We start from the raw sequence: 19217 nt of genomic DNA on the forward strand, positions 1-19217 counted from the left end.
TTCAGAATTCTGCAGGAGTCATGGTCGTGTCCAACAAGTATGGAGTTTTATCTGACTCCAATGGTGACGATTATGACGAAGAGTTGAGGAAAGTTGATGCTGAGTGTGACAGGGACATAGAGGACCATCCCCCACCAAAGCGGAAGCCCTTATCTGTAGACCCTCAGGTAGAGTCTGACATGGACACCAGTGGTGGACAGAACATCTCTGACTCATGATGATGGCTATTACTCTGCTCTTTCTATATTGTGTTGTGATGGCGGGGTTCTCATTGACAGTGACCTCGAGCAATGTGAATAGCATTAAGCTGAGGAGAACTAGACACACGGTGTATGAACATCTCAAATATCTGGACACAGATGTCATCTTCCTGCAGGAGACACGACTGACATCTCTGGGGCTTATGAGAGAGGCTGAGACGGAATGGCGGTCCGGTCCTTCTTTCTGGTCACTGGCTGTGGAGCCTTACGCCGGGGTCGCTGTCCTGTTTAACACCAATGATGTGACTGTGCATAGGATGACGGAGGTGGTCATGGGAAGATGTCTGGTCCTGGAAGTCACTGTCCATGGGAGGCGACTCCGGCTTATTAACATCTATGGGCCACAGACAGTGACGGACAGGATCCAGCTGTTTAATGACGTCAAGCCTTACCTCTTCACTTCTCTTCCAGTGGTGATGGCGGGGGACTTTAATGCCATAATGACATCAGGTGACAGCTCCTCGGGCAGGGCAGTGACCAGGGACGGTAAGGTCCTACATAACGTTATAATGCAGGCAGGACTGACCGACGTTTTCACACAGGGTGGGCGACAGCCAAAATTCACGTATTCATGTTCCAACAGGAGCAGTAGGATAGATTTTGCTTTTGTCAGTCCTACTGAGGCTGTCGGCGCCCTGAGTGAGAAGGTCGTCCCTTACTCTGATCACCTCGCCTTGTGCTTCTCTTTGGGTTCCTCTAACCGTCCGGACATTGGTAGAGGGTTGTGGAAGCTCAATTCCAGTCTCCTGGATGATGCCTATGTTCAGAGCTGTGTTCACTCCCTTATCCAGCTTCATCTAGACAGGGTTGACTTCTATGACAACATGACCGACTGGTGGGAGGACGTCAAGGAGGATATCAGATCCCTCTTAAAGAGACTGTCAGTTAATAAAGGGAGGAATAAGTACAGCCAGTACCTAAAGCTGCGCAAAGAATTGGAGTCACTGTATTCGGCGGGCGGGGATGACAAAGTGAAGATCGACCGGCTGAAATCTGAGATAAAGCAGTATCAGTATAGCAGGTATACCTCCCTGGTTCTTGAACGGGATTATGGGTCCTTAGGGACCCCTGATCCCTTTGAGAATTGCAGGGAGAGGGTGGCCAAAAAAATGGTCACGGGTCTCATTGACTCCCAGGGTGTATTGCAGGATTCACGGGAGGGTATCCTGGAGGTGGTGAGATCTTACTATGCTGACTTGTTTCAGAGGAAAGTTTTGGATAAAGATAAGATGGCTCAATTCTTGGAGGCAACTCCAGCGCCTGATACTAATGATCTGGACTTTTCTCCTTTGACAGCAGAATTAACGGTGGAAGAAGTTAAGGAGGCTATTGATAAGTTATATCTGAAGAAGGCACCAGGTCCAGATGGTATAACAGCAGAATTTTATAAGAAATTCAGAGACCTCCTGGCTCCAATTCTCGTGGATGTGTATAGAAATTGTCTAGAAAATCACCTGATGCCTCCATCCATGAGAGTGTCCTCGTTAATTCTGCTGTCTAAAGGAAAAGAGCCGAGTGACATCAAGAACTGGAGGCCGATTGCCCTCTTGAATGTGGACAGGAAGATTCTAGCAAAGATCCTATTTTCTAGATTAGTCTGTTTGTCCCCGGCACTGTTGGCAGGCTCTCAGTTTGGCACAGTAAAAGGGCGGAACATCTCTGGAGCAGTCATCTCGATACGAGAGATGTTTGAGAGATGTAAAGCTCTGCGGTGTGGGAGATATGTTGTTAGTCTGGACCAGGCTAAAGCCTTTGACAGGGTTGATCATGACTATCTGTGGGCCACTTTGTCAAAGTACGGTATTCCGGGACAATTTGTGGATTGGGTGAAGACGTTGTACAGAGAGGCGGTGAGCTTTCCTCTGATTAATGGTTGGCAGGGTGACACTTTTGGAGTTGGGGCGGGGGTGAGACAGGGTTGCCCAATGAGTCCGCTCCTGTATGTTTTTGCCCTAGACCCGTTTCTGAGGTCACTGCAGGAGTGCGATTTTCAGGGGGTGCCGGTCCCCCACTGCCCGCCTCTGAATGTTGTTGCCTATGCGGACGATGTGACGCTGGTGATCTCCAATCCTCGTGAGGTGCAGATGTTATCTGCGTCCATCAGAAGCTACTCAGAGGCCTCCGGGTCTCTGGTCAACCTTGAAAAGAGTCAAGCTCTGTGGACATTAGATACTGAGCCCAGCTTTGATCTGCCGCAGTTTTCCAAAGCCTCCACCCATATTAAGATCCTAGGGGTTAAATTTGGGAGGGATGATAATGCCACGCTAAATTGGGAGGAGAAATTGGAAACCGGAAATGCAAAGGTTCAGCGATGGAAGAACTGGAGGCTGACCTACAGAGAAAGGGTCACAATGTTGAAGACTTACCTGGTCCCCGTTTTCTTGTATGTCTCTGTCATTTTCCCTTTACCAGAATCTTTCTCAGCGAGGCTCTTCAGCCTGTTCTTCCAGCTCTTGTGGGGGAATAGGATGAACCTGATAAAGAGGGGAATAACATACCTACGGCAGAGAGAGGGTGGGCTGGATATGTTGAATCCAAGGGTTTTCTTTGACTCCTTGTTTCTAAAGGTGAATTTTGGGAACATGGACTCAAACAGTAGCTCCCTGTGGGTAAATAGTATCAGGTACTGGATATTGCCTTTTGCAGAATCTTGGGTGCGAGGCGGCAGTCTCAAGAGGAGGAGATGGACAGGTGACCACCTCCCCCAGTATCTGGACTATGGTCTGAAGTGTGTTAGGAGGTGGGGACTGGAGAGGTCTTACGTTGAGAGCAGTACGAGAAGAGACCTGTATGCTCGTGTATGTAGGACTTTCTTCTACTCTCCACTGGCCCTGAGAGATTGTGTCACCACCACCCTGCAGGAAAGCCTTAGGTTCCTAAACGGGAAACGGCTTCCTCCTAAACTGTTTGATGTCACTTGGCTTTCACTGCATAGTCGGCTCTTTGTCAGAGGGAACCTGAAACATCTGTGTGTCTCTGATCGGAATTGTCCCCTTGGTTGTCAGCAGGAGGAAACTATGGAGCACTTTATATGTGATTGCTGGGGAGGGAGGAAGATCTGGGAGGAAGTGTCAGATAATCTAAAAATCCCCAGACTGCGGACTCTAAAGTATCCTGACATAATCTATGGTTTCCCCTCCACTGTTAGTAACATCAACAGAGAGACAATGTACATTATAATCAGTGTCATCAAATACTATCACTGGCACATGAGAACCCGGGTGTCACTGCACAATGAGCCGTTCGATCACACCGCTGCCGCCAATCAGGTTATGTCAGAACTCCGGTGGATAAAATCACTAGAAGTTGGAAGGAGTCCAAGGAACATAACGTTATGGAGAAACGTAAAATTCAGTTAGAAAATATGATAATGTTTTTTTTGTTTGTTTTTTTTCCCTCTAAGGCTGGTTTCACATTTGCGTTTTTTAGCGCTGGAAAAAAACGCATACCTGCGCATGCGTTTTTTCCCCTATATTTAACATGGGTGCGCATACCTGCGCGCTGGTAAGCGCATGTATGCGATTTTCATGCGCTGCGTTTTTTTGGGGTGTGCGTTGGTATTTTCCAGACGCAGCATGTTGCATTTTTTGGCCCTTGAAAAAAGCGCATGCGCACGTATGCGCACGTTTTGCGCTAAAAATGGCCATTATAGCCTATGGATGCGCATACGTGCGCACTGGCATGCGCAGGTATGCGTTTTTTTTAGCGCTGCGTTTTTTTGGTGGTGTCCACTTGTTATCCTAGTTATAATCTTCTAAAGTCAAAAAAAAAAGTCTATATAAAGGAGATGCCTGCCAAAACTCTGCCACTACTACACTGACAGATTGAAGAGCAGACAGTCAACCAAGAACCCATTATATCAGCGAAGAATGTGAGTATATTACATTATATGCCTGTCCTTTTAAATTATGTATGTACTAATGATTTTTATTATTTTTACATGCAGTATGTCTTCAGAATCAGAGTATTCCCCATCGCGGCAGGAATTGGCGCAAGCAGACCGTGAGGTGATTATTTTTGTGCATCTGGTAAGTATATCTGCTGCTTCTCCAAATCTCTTACGTTTTTTTCAACTTTTTTAAGACATCGTCATCATCCTCTTCTGTGGACGGGACTAGTGAGGGCGAAGAGCAGGAGCAGCGAAGCCAAGTCCCGGTGGTGATACGGAATGTAAGTATCAAATGATTTGTAATGTTCTTTATTTTTTATCTTCTATTTTTACTCTTTTTTATGTTTCTTTTTTTGTAACTTTTTATTCAATTTAAATTGGATTATTCTAATGAATGTGTTTTGTCTAGGTTCCACAACGAGATGAAGACGTGTACCTGGATAATGAGCAGCTCATCAGCCTGGTCCAGGAGCGTTCGCCGTTGTGGGACAGCCGTGACCGGCTGCACAAGGACATTGTGGTGACCCGGCGGCTATGGAATGAGGTGGCCACAGCGTTGATGGATGGCTGGGACAGCGCCACAGCATCCTCCAAAAAGGCGTTTAGTGAGTATTTCCCTGCTCTGTATTGTGCCGCAGTGACTGTTGTCCTTGACGGCACTGTTGGGTTTCGTGCTAGGTGTATTCTAGCAGGAAACCCAACAGTGTCATCGGGGTCTACAGTGACTGCTTTGAGTATTGTATTGCTACATTGTGCCGCAGTGACTGTTGTCCTTGACGGCACTGTTGGGTTTCGTGCTAGGTGTATTCTAGCAGGAAACCCAACAGTGTCATCGGGGTCTACAGTGACTGCTTTGAGTATTGTATTGCTACATTGTGCCGCAGTGACTGTTGTCCTTGACGGCACTGTTGGGTTTCGTGCTAGGTGTATTCTAGCAGGAAACCCAACAGTGTCATCGGGGTCTACAGTGACTGCTTTGAGTATTGTATTGCTACATTGTGCCGCAGTGACTGTTGTCCTTGACGGCACTGTTGGGTTTCGTGCTAGGTGTATTCTAGCAGGAAACCCAACAGTGTCATCGGGGTCTACAGTCACTGCTTTGAGTATTGTATTGCTACATTGTGCCGCAGTGACTGTTGTCCTTGACGGCACTGTTGGGTTTCGTGCTAGGTGTATTCTAGCAGGAAACCCAACAGTGTCATCGGGGTCTACAGTGACTGCTTTGAGTATTGTATTGCTACATTGTGCCGCAGTGACTGTTGTCCTTGACGGCACTGTTTTTTTTTTATCAACAGTGGACAAAGTCCGAACTCGTTGGCGTTCGATCAAGGACCGCTTCAACAGTGATGTTCGTGCTGAGGGCCAGGTTCGCAGTGGATCTGCGTCAAGGACCAGAACTAGATACCGTCACTATAACGCGTTGCAGTTCCTAAGACCGGTCCTTGCCACGAGATCGTAAGTATTATAAATTTTGGGTTTTTATTTTTATTAATCTGTGTTTTTCTAATCCACAGCTGATGCTTCTTGTAAAGGCATGGTAGTAATGATTTTCCTTTCTTCAACAGCACCTGGAGCAGCACCCTGCAACCTGGCCCTGGAGCGGTCCTTCCTCGGACGTCCTCTGACCCGTCCCAGCCATCCGACAGCCAGGAAGCACCTTGCAGGTCAACCACACACACAGCTGGTGACCAGGAAGCTGGGCCATCAGGTGTTCCCCTGTCCCAGGTCTCTGCCACTGGTTATGCGTGCACTACCCGCCAGCGGCAGAGGGCCTTGGACAGGAATGTCTTGCCCGAGTTTATGCATTTGAGCGAGACATTTAATTCCAGCCTCAAGTCACTGTCCGACAGAGTTGAAAGCGGTTTTGCACTCATGGAACGTGGTTTTAACCACTTTGAACACCGCTTCAATTCTGTAGAACAGCGCCTTGACCGTCTGGAGGCCGACCTCAACAGACCAGCACACCATTTTTTTAGTAAGATTGAAAAGGGCATGGCGGAACACCTTAGTCCTGATCAACAGCTGAATGTGCTGCAGGCCTGCAACAATGCTTTCTTGCAGGCTATGCAGCATAATCGGTACGGTCAGCAGTCAGTGGTGTCCTTTCCACCTGTGCCACCATTGACTCGCTTCACCTCACTACCGACTTGTGCTGCATACCACTGCACGGACACCTCTATTCAAAGCCAGGACACCCACCGTTACACCACCACAAGTCTGAGTGCAGCTGGTCACTTCACCGACACCACCATGGCAAGCGCTGCTCCTGTCTGGAGCACCACCGCCACTCCCATGCATGCGTGGAGCTCAGCCACCACTAGGCAAACATGGAACAGCCCTGCCGCTACAACAACGTGTAGTAGCCCTGCCACCACCACTCTGCAAACCTGGACCATCACTGCCGCCACCAGTCCTCCTGCAAGGACGAGCACTGACAACGAAGAGCAGCAGCAGCAGCCACCTCAGCAGCAGCTCCAGCCACCTCATCAGCAGCCACCTCAGCAGCAGCAGCAGCCACCTCAGCAGCAGCAGCAGCCACCTCAGCAGCAGCAGCCACCTCAGCAGCAGCAGCAGCCACCTCAGCAGCAGCTGCAACCACCTCAGCAGCAGCTGCAACCACCTCAGCAGCAGCAGCCACCTCAGCAGCAGCCGCTACCTCAGCAGCAGCCGCCACCTCAGCAGCAGCAGCCGCCACCTCAGCAGCAGCAGCAGCCACACCTGCAGACGGGGGACCTACACTCAATATTTGCCCCTACTTCAAGGCAAAATCCATCAAGGCGGGCATTGGGCCAAAGTCGGTCCAGGCACACAAGCCTACGGCGACATGCTATTACAACTAATGTACCTGAACAGATTTCCTCTCCTCCAAGTGTTCCTAGTTTGATTCCCTTAACTGGACTACCTTCCCCCACAAGTTTTGTTGCCCCTTCCCCTCAAACACCGTCTTCAACAGCAAGTGTTGCATATTCCCTGCACACCCCCAAATTGAAACCATCTGCCCCCAAACGCCGGAAAAAATAATTTTTTGGTTTATTTTTGTGATAAAAAATAAATTTACATTTGTGGTTCACCATTACTAAGTTTCATTAATGTTGTTTGCGCCGCTCACACACACTGATGGGTAAATACATGTTAAAAACCAACCCAAGGCCTAGTATAGTCATATGTGAAATAACACGGACTAGTATAGTCATACCAAGGCCTAGTGTAATAACTCGAGTTTTACCAACTTGGATCTGGTTTCATGAAAAACAAACTGTTGAAACTTGTCTTAAAAATAAGTTTCTTTCTAGTTTCACCAGTTTGTTTTTTGTGAAACAAGATGCTAGTTGTTAAAAATCGAGTTATTACAGTAGGCCTTGATATGACTATACTAGGCCGTGGTATTTCACATATGACTATACTAGTAGCCCCAAGGCCTACTATACTCATATTTGAAATACCACGGCCTAGTATAGTCATTACAAGGCCTAGTGTAATAACTCTAGTTTTACCAAATAGAATCTGGTTTCATGAAAAACAAACTGTTGAAACTTGTCTTAAAAATAAGTTTCTTTCTAGTTTCACCAGTTTGTTTTTTGTGAAAAAAGATGCTAGTTGTTAAAAATCGAGTTATTACACTAGGCCTTGGTATGACTATACTAGGCCGTGGTATTTCACATATGACTATACTAGTAGGCCCAAGGCCTACTATACTCATATTTGAAATACCACGGCCTAGTATAGTCATTCAAAGGCCTAGTGTAATAACTTGTAAGTTGGAATGGAGCAGATTACATTCATCCACTCAATGCTGACTTGTATTCCCCATGGACTTTCATTGGGGTTGGGTTTTGAGGGTTGTGTTTTGAGAAAATCACATACTTTGTTTTCAACTAGTTGCACAATTTTCTCTTGAAAAAAAATGGTTTCCTGATTCATGGCCTGCTGCTTTGCTCGTTCCAATATATTTCACGCAGACTAGCAATGCTGCATTTTAACTCATATGTGTATTTACCTGCCCAGGTGTGTGAACATAAAAAAATTCAGTTATACATGGGAAGTTTTTTATTAAATTGGAGTTTCAAAAATATAGTGCACTCAGTAATGGTATCAAATAAGGTTTTTTATTACCATAAACAAACAAAAACATTACACCATTTCATCTTGCCAGTGCACCCGTCCTACATCAGAAATAAAGTAGGCCGCAAATTGGTCCCTCATTTGACCAACTTCAACGGATGACCTGAGAGTGTGCTGAGTGAATTCAGGCAATGGGTTAGGAGCATCATCGTCCAGTTCAAAGGTCGGGTGCTCTTTAGCCATCACAAAGTTATGTAGAACCACACAGGCCTTCACCACCTCATCGACTGTTTCAAGTTTAAGATTAATGGCCGTGCCCAGAATTCGCCATCTGGAGACAAGAATCCCAAAAGCACACTCGACAGTTCTTCTGGCCCTGGTCAGCCTGTAATTAAATATTTTTTTGGTGTGGTCCAAGTCCCGGCTGGAGTAGGGTTTCAGTAAGTTTCCGCACATTTGAAAAGCCTCATCGCCAACCATTACAAAGGGCAGTGGCGGAGCTTCGGTGTGAGGAAGAGGCCGTGGCATAGGGAAATTAAATTGGTTGCCATACAACCTCCGGCCCATGTCTGAGTTTTTAAAAGCCTGTGAGTCATTACCACGGCCAAATGCTCCAATGTCCACTGCTACAAACATACATCCGGCATCCGCAATCGCAATGAGTACTATTGAAAAGTACTTTTTGTAATTATAGTACTCAGATCCCGTTCTTTGGGGTTTGATGATCCGTATGTGTTTACCATCAACAGCTCCCAAACAGTTGGGAAAATTGCATACTGTCCAGAATTTGTCAGCAATTTCCATCCACTTTTCAGCGGTGGGCAGGGGCATAAATTCTGGGCAAAGAACATTCCAGAGAGCCCGGCAGGTGTCAGCAACAATTCCAGACAAGGTAGAGATTCCAATACGGTACTGGAAGTGTAGTGAAGATAGGGTTTCTCCAGTCGCCAGGAATCTGTGAACAGACAAAGAAGTAAAATTAATATTTATGTATATTATTTTAAAAAACTATAAAATAAAATATTAGTACATTCACGAAAACTAATTACCCACGGTTTTGAATACTAAATTTAAAAAAAAACCATCAGACCGCACCCCTTGGTTTTTAAAACATACCGTAATGTCACCAGTAGCCGTTCCTCAGGAGGAATCGCACGACGGAGCTGTGTGTCCTGTCTCCGGATGGATTGTTGGACACGAGCAAGCAAATCCATGAAACTTTCGTGGGACATCCTGATATAATCTGTAAATTTCTCCGGGTTTGCCTGTAGCTCGCTGTAGAGGGTGTGGTATGCCCCACAGCTCTCCCGGAGTTCAACAATCGGATGTATCCACATACGCCGCCGTCTTCGCTGCCTCTCTCTCTTCCTTTGTTCATGGCAAGCAACTGCATACGCCTGAGCCATCGCGATGTCCAAATCCAAGTTGAAGTGAAAACTCTTCCAGCGCAGATGGACCATGGTTTTTCCATGGTCACGAGAAGAATCAAGCAAATGTGAAGAATACTGTAGACAGGGTCTATATATTAACATACCACACCCACAATGAAGTCCCATTGGTCTTGTGTGTTGTTGAATGGTTGTTTTTTCATTTTTGTGGGGTTTTTCCAAAATCTGTAAAAAAACGCAAACGCACAAAAACGCATACAAACGTGCAAAAACGCTGCGTTTTTTTCCTGCATGCGCATAAAAATGCTTGAAAAAAACGCAGCGTTTGTATGCATTTGTATGCGTTTTTTAATGCGTTTTTTTGCGGGAAAAACGCGCTGCAAAAAAAAGCAAGTGTGAAACTAGCCTAACTTTTTTTTTCCATCCCCAGGTGTGGACACTTTAATTTATTGATGAATATGATCTGATTATTAGTGCTGTGTATATATTACCTAAGTGGTTTGTGTTTTGTAATACTGGATGATTTTTGTTTTATTATAATTGTATTTATGTTTGGGTTTTATAATAAAAATTGCCCCTATGTACAAGAATATAACTACTATAATACTGCTCCTATGTACAAGAATATAACTACTATAATACTGCCCCTATGTACAAGAATATAACTACTATAATTCTGCCCCTATGTACAAGAATATAACTACTATAATACTGCCCCTATGTACAAGAATATAACTACTATAATACTGCCCCTATGTACAAGAATATAACTACTATAATTCTGCCCCTATGTACAAGAATATAACTACTATAATACTGCTCCTATATACAAGAATATAACTACTATAATTCTGCCCCTATGTACAAGAATATAACTACTATAATACTGCTCCTATATACAAGAATATAACTACTATAATACTGCCCCTATGTACAAGAATATAACTACTATAATTCTGCCCCTATGTACAAGAATATAACTACTATAATACTGCCCCTATGTACAAGAATATAACTACTATAATACTGCCCCTATGTACAAGAATATAACTACTATAATAATGCCCCTATGTACAAGAATATAACTACTATAATACTGCCCCTATGTACAAGAATATAATTACTATAATACTGCCCTTATGTACAAGAATATAACTACTATAATACTGCTCCTATGTACAAGAATATAACTACTATAATCCTGCTCCTATATACAAGAATATAGCTACTATAATACTGTTCCCTATGTACAAGAATATAACTACTATAATACTGCCCCTGTGTGCAAGAATATAACTACTATAATAATGCCCCTATGTACAAGAATATAACTACTATAATACTGCCCCCTATGCACAAGAATATAACTACTATAATACTGCCCCTATGTACAAGAATATAGCTACTATAATGCTGCCTCTATGTACAAGAATATAACTACTATAATACTGCCCATATGTACAAGAATATAACTACTATAATACTGCCCCTATGTACAAGAATATAACTACTATAATACTGCCTCTATGTACAAGTATATAACTACTATAATGCTGCCCCTATGTACAAGAATATAACTAATAATAATACTGCTCCTATATACAAGAATGTAACTACTATAATACTGCTCCTATGTACAAGAATATAACTACTATAATACTGCCCCCTATGTACAAGAATATATCTACTATAATACTGCTCCTATGTACAAGAATGTAACTACTATAATACTGCCCGTATGTACAAGAATATAACTACTATAATACTGCTCCTATGTAGAAGAATGTAACTACTATAATACTGCCCCCTATGTACAAGAATATAACTACTATAATACTGCTCCTATGTACAAGAATGTAACTACTATAATACTGCCCCTATGTACAAGAATATAACTACTATAATACTGCTCCTATGTACAAGAATATAACTACTATAATACTGCCCCTATGTACAAGAATATAACTACTATAATACTGCACCTATGTACAAGAATATAACTACTATAATACTGCCCCTATGTACAAGAATATAACTACTATAATACTGCCCCTATGTACAAGAATATAACTACTATAATACTGCCCCTATGTACAAGAATATAACTACTATAATACTGCCCCTATGTACAAGAATATAACTACTATAGTACTGCTCCTATATACAAGAAAATAACTACTATAATACTGCCCCTATGTACAAGAATATAACTACTATAATACTGCTCCTATGTACAAGAATATAACTACTATAATACTGCCCCTATGTACAAGAATATAACTACTATAATACTGCCCCTTAAGTAGAAGAGTATATCTACTATAATACTGCTCCTATGTACAAGAATATAACTACTATAATACTGCTCCTATGTACAAGAATATAACTACTATAATACTGCTCCTATGTACAAGAATATAACTACTATAATACTGCTCCTATGTACAAGAATATAACTACTATAATACTGCTCCTATGTACAAGAATATAACTACTATAATACTGCTCCTAGGTACAAGAATATAACTACTATAATACTGACCCCTATGTACAAGAATATAACTACTATAATACTGCCCCTATGTACAACAATATAACTACTATAATACTGACCCCCTATGCACAAGAATATAACTACTATAATACTGCCCCCTATGTACAAGAATATAACTACTATAATACTGCTCCTATGTTCAAGAATATAACTACTATAATACTGCCCCTATGTACAAGAATATAACTACTATAATACTGCCCCTATGTACAAGAATATAACTACTATAATACTGACCCCTATGTACAAGAATATAACTACTATAATACTGCTCCTATGTTCAAGAATATAACTACTATAATACTGCCCCTATGTACAAGAATATAACTACTATAATACTGCCCCTATGTACAAGAATATAACTACTATAATACTGCCCCCTATGTACAAGAATATAACTACTATAATACTGCTCCTATGTTCAAGTGTTCAAGAATATAACTACTATAATACTGCCCCTATGTACAAGAATATAACTACTATAATACTGCCCCTATGTACAAGAATATAACTACTATAATACTGACCCCTATGTACAAGAATATAACTACTATAATACTGCCCCCTATGTACAAGAATATAACTACTATAATACTGCTCCTATGTTCAAGAATATAACTACTATAATACTGCCCCTATGTACAAGAATATAACTACTATAATACTGCTCCTATGTACAAGAATATAACTACTATAATACTGTCCCTATGTACAAGAAAATAACTACTATAATACTGCCCCTATGTACAAGAATATAACTACTATAATACTGCCCCTATGTACAAGAATATAACTACTATAATACTGCTCCTATGTACAAGAATATAACTACTATAATACTGCTCCTATGTAGAAGAGTATAACTACTATAATACTGCTCCTATGTACAAGAATATAACTACTATAATACTGCTCCTATGTACAAGAATATAACTACTATAATACTGCTCCTATGTACAAGAATATAACTACTATAATACTGCTCCTATGTACAAGAATATTCTATAATACTGCTCCTATGTAGAAGAGTATAACTACTATAATACTGCTCCTATGTACAAGAATATATCTACTATAATACTGCCCCTATGTACAAGAATATAACTACTATAATACTGCTCCTATGTACAAGAATATAACTACTATAATACTGCTCCTATGTAGAAGAGTATAACTACTATAATACTGCTCCTATGTACAAGAATATAACTACTATGATACTGCTCCTATGTACAAGAATATAACTACTATAATACTGCTCCTATGTACAAGAATATAACTACTATAATACTGCTCCTATGTACAAGAATATTCTATAATACTGCTCCTATGTAGAAGAGTATAACTACTATAATACTGCTCCTATGTACAAGAATATATCTACTATAATACTGCCCCTATGTACAAGAATATAACTACTATAATACTGCTCCTATGTACAAGAATATAACTACTATAATACTGACCCCTATGTACAAGAATATAACTACTATAATACTGCTCCCTATGTACAAGAATATAACTACTATAATACTGCCCCCTATGTACAAGAATATATCTACTATAATACTGCCCCTATGTACAAGAATATAACTATTATAATACTGCCCCTATGTACAAGAATATAACTACTATAATACTGCCCCTATGTACAAGAATATAACTACTATAATACTGCTCCTATGTACAAGAATATAACTACTATAATACTGCTCCTAGGTACAAGAATATAACTACTATATTACTGACCCCTATGTACAAGAATATAACTACTATAATACTGCCCCTATGTACAAGAATATAACTACTATAATACTGCCCCCTATGTACAAGAATATAACTACTATAATACTGACCCCTATGTACAAGAATATAACTACTATAATATTGCCCCTATGTACAAGAATATAACTACTATAATACTGCCCCCTATGTACAAGAATATAACTACTATAATACTGCCCCCTATGTACAAGAATATAACTACTATAATACTGACCCCTATGTACAAGAATATAACTACTATAATATTGCCCCTATGTACAAGAATATAACTACTATAATACTGCCCCCTATGTACAAGAATATAACTACTATAATACTGCTCCTATGTACAAGAATATAACTACTATAATACTGCTCCTATGTACAAGAATATAACTACTATAATATTGCCCCTATGTACAAGAATATAACTACTATAATACTGCCCCTATGTACAAGAATATAACTACTATAATACTGCCCCTATGTACAAGAATATAACTACTATAATCCACCTTTCGTGTCTCCCCTTTTTCCTCATAGACTGTAAGCTTGCTAGCAGGGCCCTCATTCCTCTTGGTATCTGTTTTGATCTATGTGTTTATTGCTATGCTGTGCTGTAATGTCTTTTGTCTGTAGAACACAAGCCGCGGAGACACCATCACATGTTTCTCAACGCAAGCAATGACTAGCCAGGTCTTTCCCCGGGAAGGGCAGTCTCCAATGAAGGAAACCACCTATGCCAAAACATGGTATCCATCCACAGACAGCTGTTTCGGGGTATTGCCCCTCATCAGTGTGGAGTAGGAAACTGGCTAGTAGGAGTAGGAGAATGAACTCATGGAGATCAACATCCAACACTGCGGAGACACCAGACTAGCCAGTTTCCTACTCCACACTGATGAGGGGCAATACCCCGAAACATGTGATGGTGTCTCCGCGGCTTGTGTTTTGCATGTTTTTGCATATTTCCCATAAGGGATAGGAGCATTGCTCTAGAATCACTGCTTTGACAAACATGTGATGGTGTCTCCGCAGTGTTGGATGTTGATCTCCATGAGTTCATTCATCCTCATTTTTCACAGTTTTTTTGTCTGTAGAAGTCCCCTCTATAATGTAAAGTGCTGCTGAATATGTCGGCGCTATAGAAATAAAATTATTATTATTATTATTACTTCTCCTACTGTTCCTATGTATAAGAATATTACTACAGGGCGGGCCATTTATATGGATACACCTAAAAAAATGGGAATGGCTGGTGATATTAACTTCCTGTCTGTGGCACATTAGTATATGGGAGGGGAAAACTTTTCAAGATGGGTGATGACCATGGCGGCCATTTTGAAGTCGGCAATTTTGGATCCAACTTTATTTTTTTCAATGGGAAGAGGGTCATGTGACACAACCTTATTGAGAATTTCACAAGAAAAACAACGGTGTGCTTGGTTTTAACGTAACTTTATTCTTTCATGAGTTATTTACAAGTTTCTCTTTGTATATAGCCCTTGACATGTCGGAGAGGTTAACACGTGAGGAGCGGATTGAAGTTGTGTTGATGTCTGGTGAACGCAGTACCCGGGTCATTGCAGATTTCAACGCTAGACACCCTATGCAAGACAACTGTCACCATTCGAATTTTATTTAGGTGTATCCATATAAATGGCCCACCCAAAAAAGTTTGCCTCATCAGTGAACATAATGTTCTGTGTAAACTGAGGGTCCTGCTCCAATTTTTGTTTTGCCCATTCTGCAAATTCAGCGCACCGATCTGGGTCACCAACCATTCCCATTTTATTTAGGTGTATCCATATAAATGGCCCACCCTTTCCTGTAATACTATACACATATTTATTCAGGAATTGTTACATTTTATTCAGTAAATAATAATTTTTATTCTATATACCGTACCTTGAATTACCGGGATAGCACTGATTATTTTTCACATATCTCGTATAATCGTCTTATCATGTCTGTCTGTCTGTAACCGAAATCCCGCGTCGCTGATTGGTCGCGGCAACCTGGCGCAGTCTGGAATTTGAAGGACTCACGCCACCACTACCATCTCCCGACGGTTGCCATGGGTCATCTCCGGCCACACACACGTCAGCGGCGACACAGCCAGTAGATGAACGTCGCTAGCCGATACCCAGGGTCCGGAGGAGAGGAGTCTCCTCCCGACCCTCGGTACCATAAACCTGTAAAAAATAGAATTAAAATAAAAAAGAGTGATATACTCACCATCCGACAGCCCCCGGACTCTTTCTCTCCTCTCCACGCTCCCGGCATCTTCCGTTCCCAGTAATGCTTTGCGCCAAAGACCGCAGATGACGTCGCGCTCTCGCAAGAGTGACATCATCAGTGGTCTTTGGAGCAAAGCATTACAGGGAACGGAAGATGTCGGGAGGGTAGAGAGGAGGGACAGAGTCCGGGGGCCGTCGGATGGTGAGTATATCACTCTTTTTTATTTTAATCTCCCGCTGGCCGTATTCTAGAGTATTCTAGATGCTTTAGAATCGGGCCAGCAGCTAGTACAAATATACAGTACATACAGTATAAAAATTGGACAGACAAGTAACCTTTCCAGCTGGGACCATCATTTTCTAACTATCTATCATTATGCCTTATAATTATGAGTTAGGATTATACAGATATACACTAGACGGATTTTCCCTGGAGGAAGCACTTGGTCGCGGCATACATTCACTCCAGCACGGCTGCGATGTTCGACAGAAATTAACTGTGAAGATTAAAATATTCAAAGCAAATCATACTTACATTCTGCATACTTTTGAAGTTGAGAAAATTCTGCAGGGCTGAGATTGACCCACTTTTCTTGGTTAGTCATTATGGTCATAGAGATTCCAGTTGCAAATAAAAAAGACAAATGTGACAGTCTGAAGGCAGAAATAATTTATAGAATTTTTTTTGCGATCCCCAAGAGTCTTTAGTCCGAGGTGAAGTTAAAAATTACAGAGATGAAATCCTCTATAAGGTCATTGTGCGTTTACAACCCTGTAAAGGAGAAAAAAAAAAATTCACATTTAAAAAAAAAAATTCCAAAATCAATTTTATCATATTTTTTTTATTCCCTAAAGGATTCAACAGAATAATTTATTGCTGCTCAATTGAAAATATTTTATTCAAAAATATTTAATCTGTTTATTTCCAATTTTGTATAAAAAGTAAAAAAAATCATCCAAATCCCAGCACATCACACAGGTTTAAAGCTCTCATTGCAAATAGGTAGGGAGCACTTGAGGTTAACGAGTGAGATGCAAGCTTGGACTTTTTGGTTCTGTGTCTGTGTACAGGAAGCAGGAAGGAAGAACTGAAGGTGAGAACAGGAAGAAAAGCAAGTTATGTTACTGACATCTCTAACGGAGTTGAGCATAACGATTATATGTAAATCAAATTTGCATATAAGTTTTTGGAATTTGCTGAACTTTGAACATTTTTTTGATTTAATAAGTGTGAATCATCTAAGATGATGGCTGCCATTTTATATATTGAAAAATATTGCATTAGTTAGGAAAGACTCATATGACTTCAGGTGTGGCGGCTTGGGCTTCCAAAAGAATGCATTGCAGCTATCACATAGTATATATACGACAACCAATCTGTAGAAACTATTGTAGCCAGTATTAAAGGAGAAGTTGGAAATGCAGCAGCCATTTTGTGGTGGTGACTCTGGATAGTGAAAGAATGTCACCGCTGACAGCTTCCCTACAGAGGCAGGGAGAGAAAGCAATAAAATACTGAACAAACATTACAAATAATGCATGACAGCATAAGAGTAAAAAACAGTTGCCATTCATTTACCCAGATATGTTGAGGTCACATTTCTAAGGCTTTGCAATATTAAAGAGCTTGGAATAAGTTGGATACAGGTGACCTTTAAGTGTTATATGTCTCTTAAAAGTAGTTGGAGGCTTCACTATATATTTGCGCTTTACAGCAAATTGATTTTTTTGCTAATCAAAACAATTCATGAAGCTGGCAAATTTAACTTTCAAAAGATTCATTCATGTCTATTATCTAATCTCTAATGGTCTCAGGAGCAGCTGTGGAGAAGGTGACTTGACGGACAGACTTGACTGGTAGTAGGCGGGGACAGTTTGTGCATTAGGGACGGAGATTGACAGGATAGAAGGGTGACAGCTAGGAAAGGGAGATAGGAGGGTGCAGTACCGAGAAATGACCACAAGATGGCAGGGGAGAGTAGTTTTGGACTTAACAACGGCTTATGGCTCGAGAAACGCATAATCATGGGGGGTGGGGAGATAGGAACCCAGGAGGGGAATTCCCGGTGAGAGAGGGGATAAGTAGGAGTGGCTGGGGTTCGAGAGAGTCAGTCCCGGGAGGAGCTTAGCAGAGGAAGACAGAAGACGGGGAACAGAGAAAGCTCGACCAGGGGACTAACCGGAGAGGACAGTCAGGGGGGTGGCCCTGACATGACATACCGCAGGATAGGCGAGGTGACGTACCGCAGGACAAGTGAGGCCCCGGGAGTACCGACTGGATGGTGACCTCGGGCAGGTGAAGCGCTGGCGGTAGATGGGTCTAGGACAGCCCCAGCAAAAGATCCACGAGGGACGCCAATACGACTAAAGGAGAGGTGAAAAGGTACCCTGGCCTAGAAACAGAGAATGGTGCAGGCGGCTGCGGTGCATCACAGTGGTCGTCAGGAGGACGACGAATAAAGCTGGAACTGTTACAAATGAGATCTGTCTCCGCCTCGTCGATCCATCGCCTGGTGTCCGTGTCATCTGGTCGTGGTAAACAGCGGTCCACCCCCCAATCCGGCCCCCTACCATACAGCCACACAGGCTTCCCCATAATGCGGTGCAGCCTTTCATACATGTTATAACATAGTCAATCAGGAGAGACTATCATAGCTTGGCAGGTAATGCAGCAGTCTCTAGCACCAACCATCCAGCAAGATTTCAATTGGCCTACAATGGCTCTCAGAAATGTATTAAAGAGAAGGCCGAGGTGGAAGTAATGGGATATGTGTCACATCCCTCATCCCAATCAGAACAGGATGATGTTATCTCTGACAGCAACACTGTCAGTTAGAGTCAGTGTTCTGCACAGTTCACCGCCTCCTCTGCTGTAACATTTAATCTTTTACATTGCAGACTTTTGATTCTACTAACAACATCTCTATCTGTTCTACCCCTAAGTTTCCTAAACCACAGAACCCTGAGGGGATACTGAAGATATTTCATAACTACTTCTTCCAGTTGATTTACCCAATAAGATGAAAGGTTAGCCTATGTAGTCGGATGACCTGAGAGACT

The 19217-nt window shown here is 41.9% G+C and overlaps 1 protein-coding gene across 1 annotated transcript in view; it reads right to left on the reverse strand.

Moving 5' to 3' along the window:
* Positions 1-19217, reverse strand: part of DGKB (diacylglycerol kinase beta) — a 738755-nt gene that overhangs the window by 616725 nt on the left and 102813 nt on the right. Inside the window, exon 2 of the mRNA XM_073582131.1 lies at positions 16693-16929. Coding sequence (XP_073438232.1) covers positions 16693-16771 — 79 coding nt within the window. The 5' untranslated portion in view covers positions 16772-16929. The remainder of the gene's footprint in view (positions 1-16692; positions 16930-19217) is intronic.

Source organism: Dendrobates tinctorius, unplaced genomic scaffold (assembly GCF_039654945.1).
Source record: "Dendrobates tinctorius isolate UK_male_01 unplaced genomic scaffold, ASM3965494v1 ptg000070l, whole genome shotgun sequence".
Taxonomy (NCBI): Eukaryota; Metazoa; Chordata; class Amphibia; order Anura; family Dendrobatidae; genus Dendrobates; species Dendrobates tinctorius.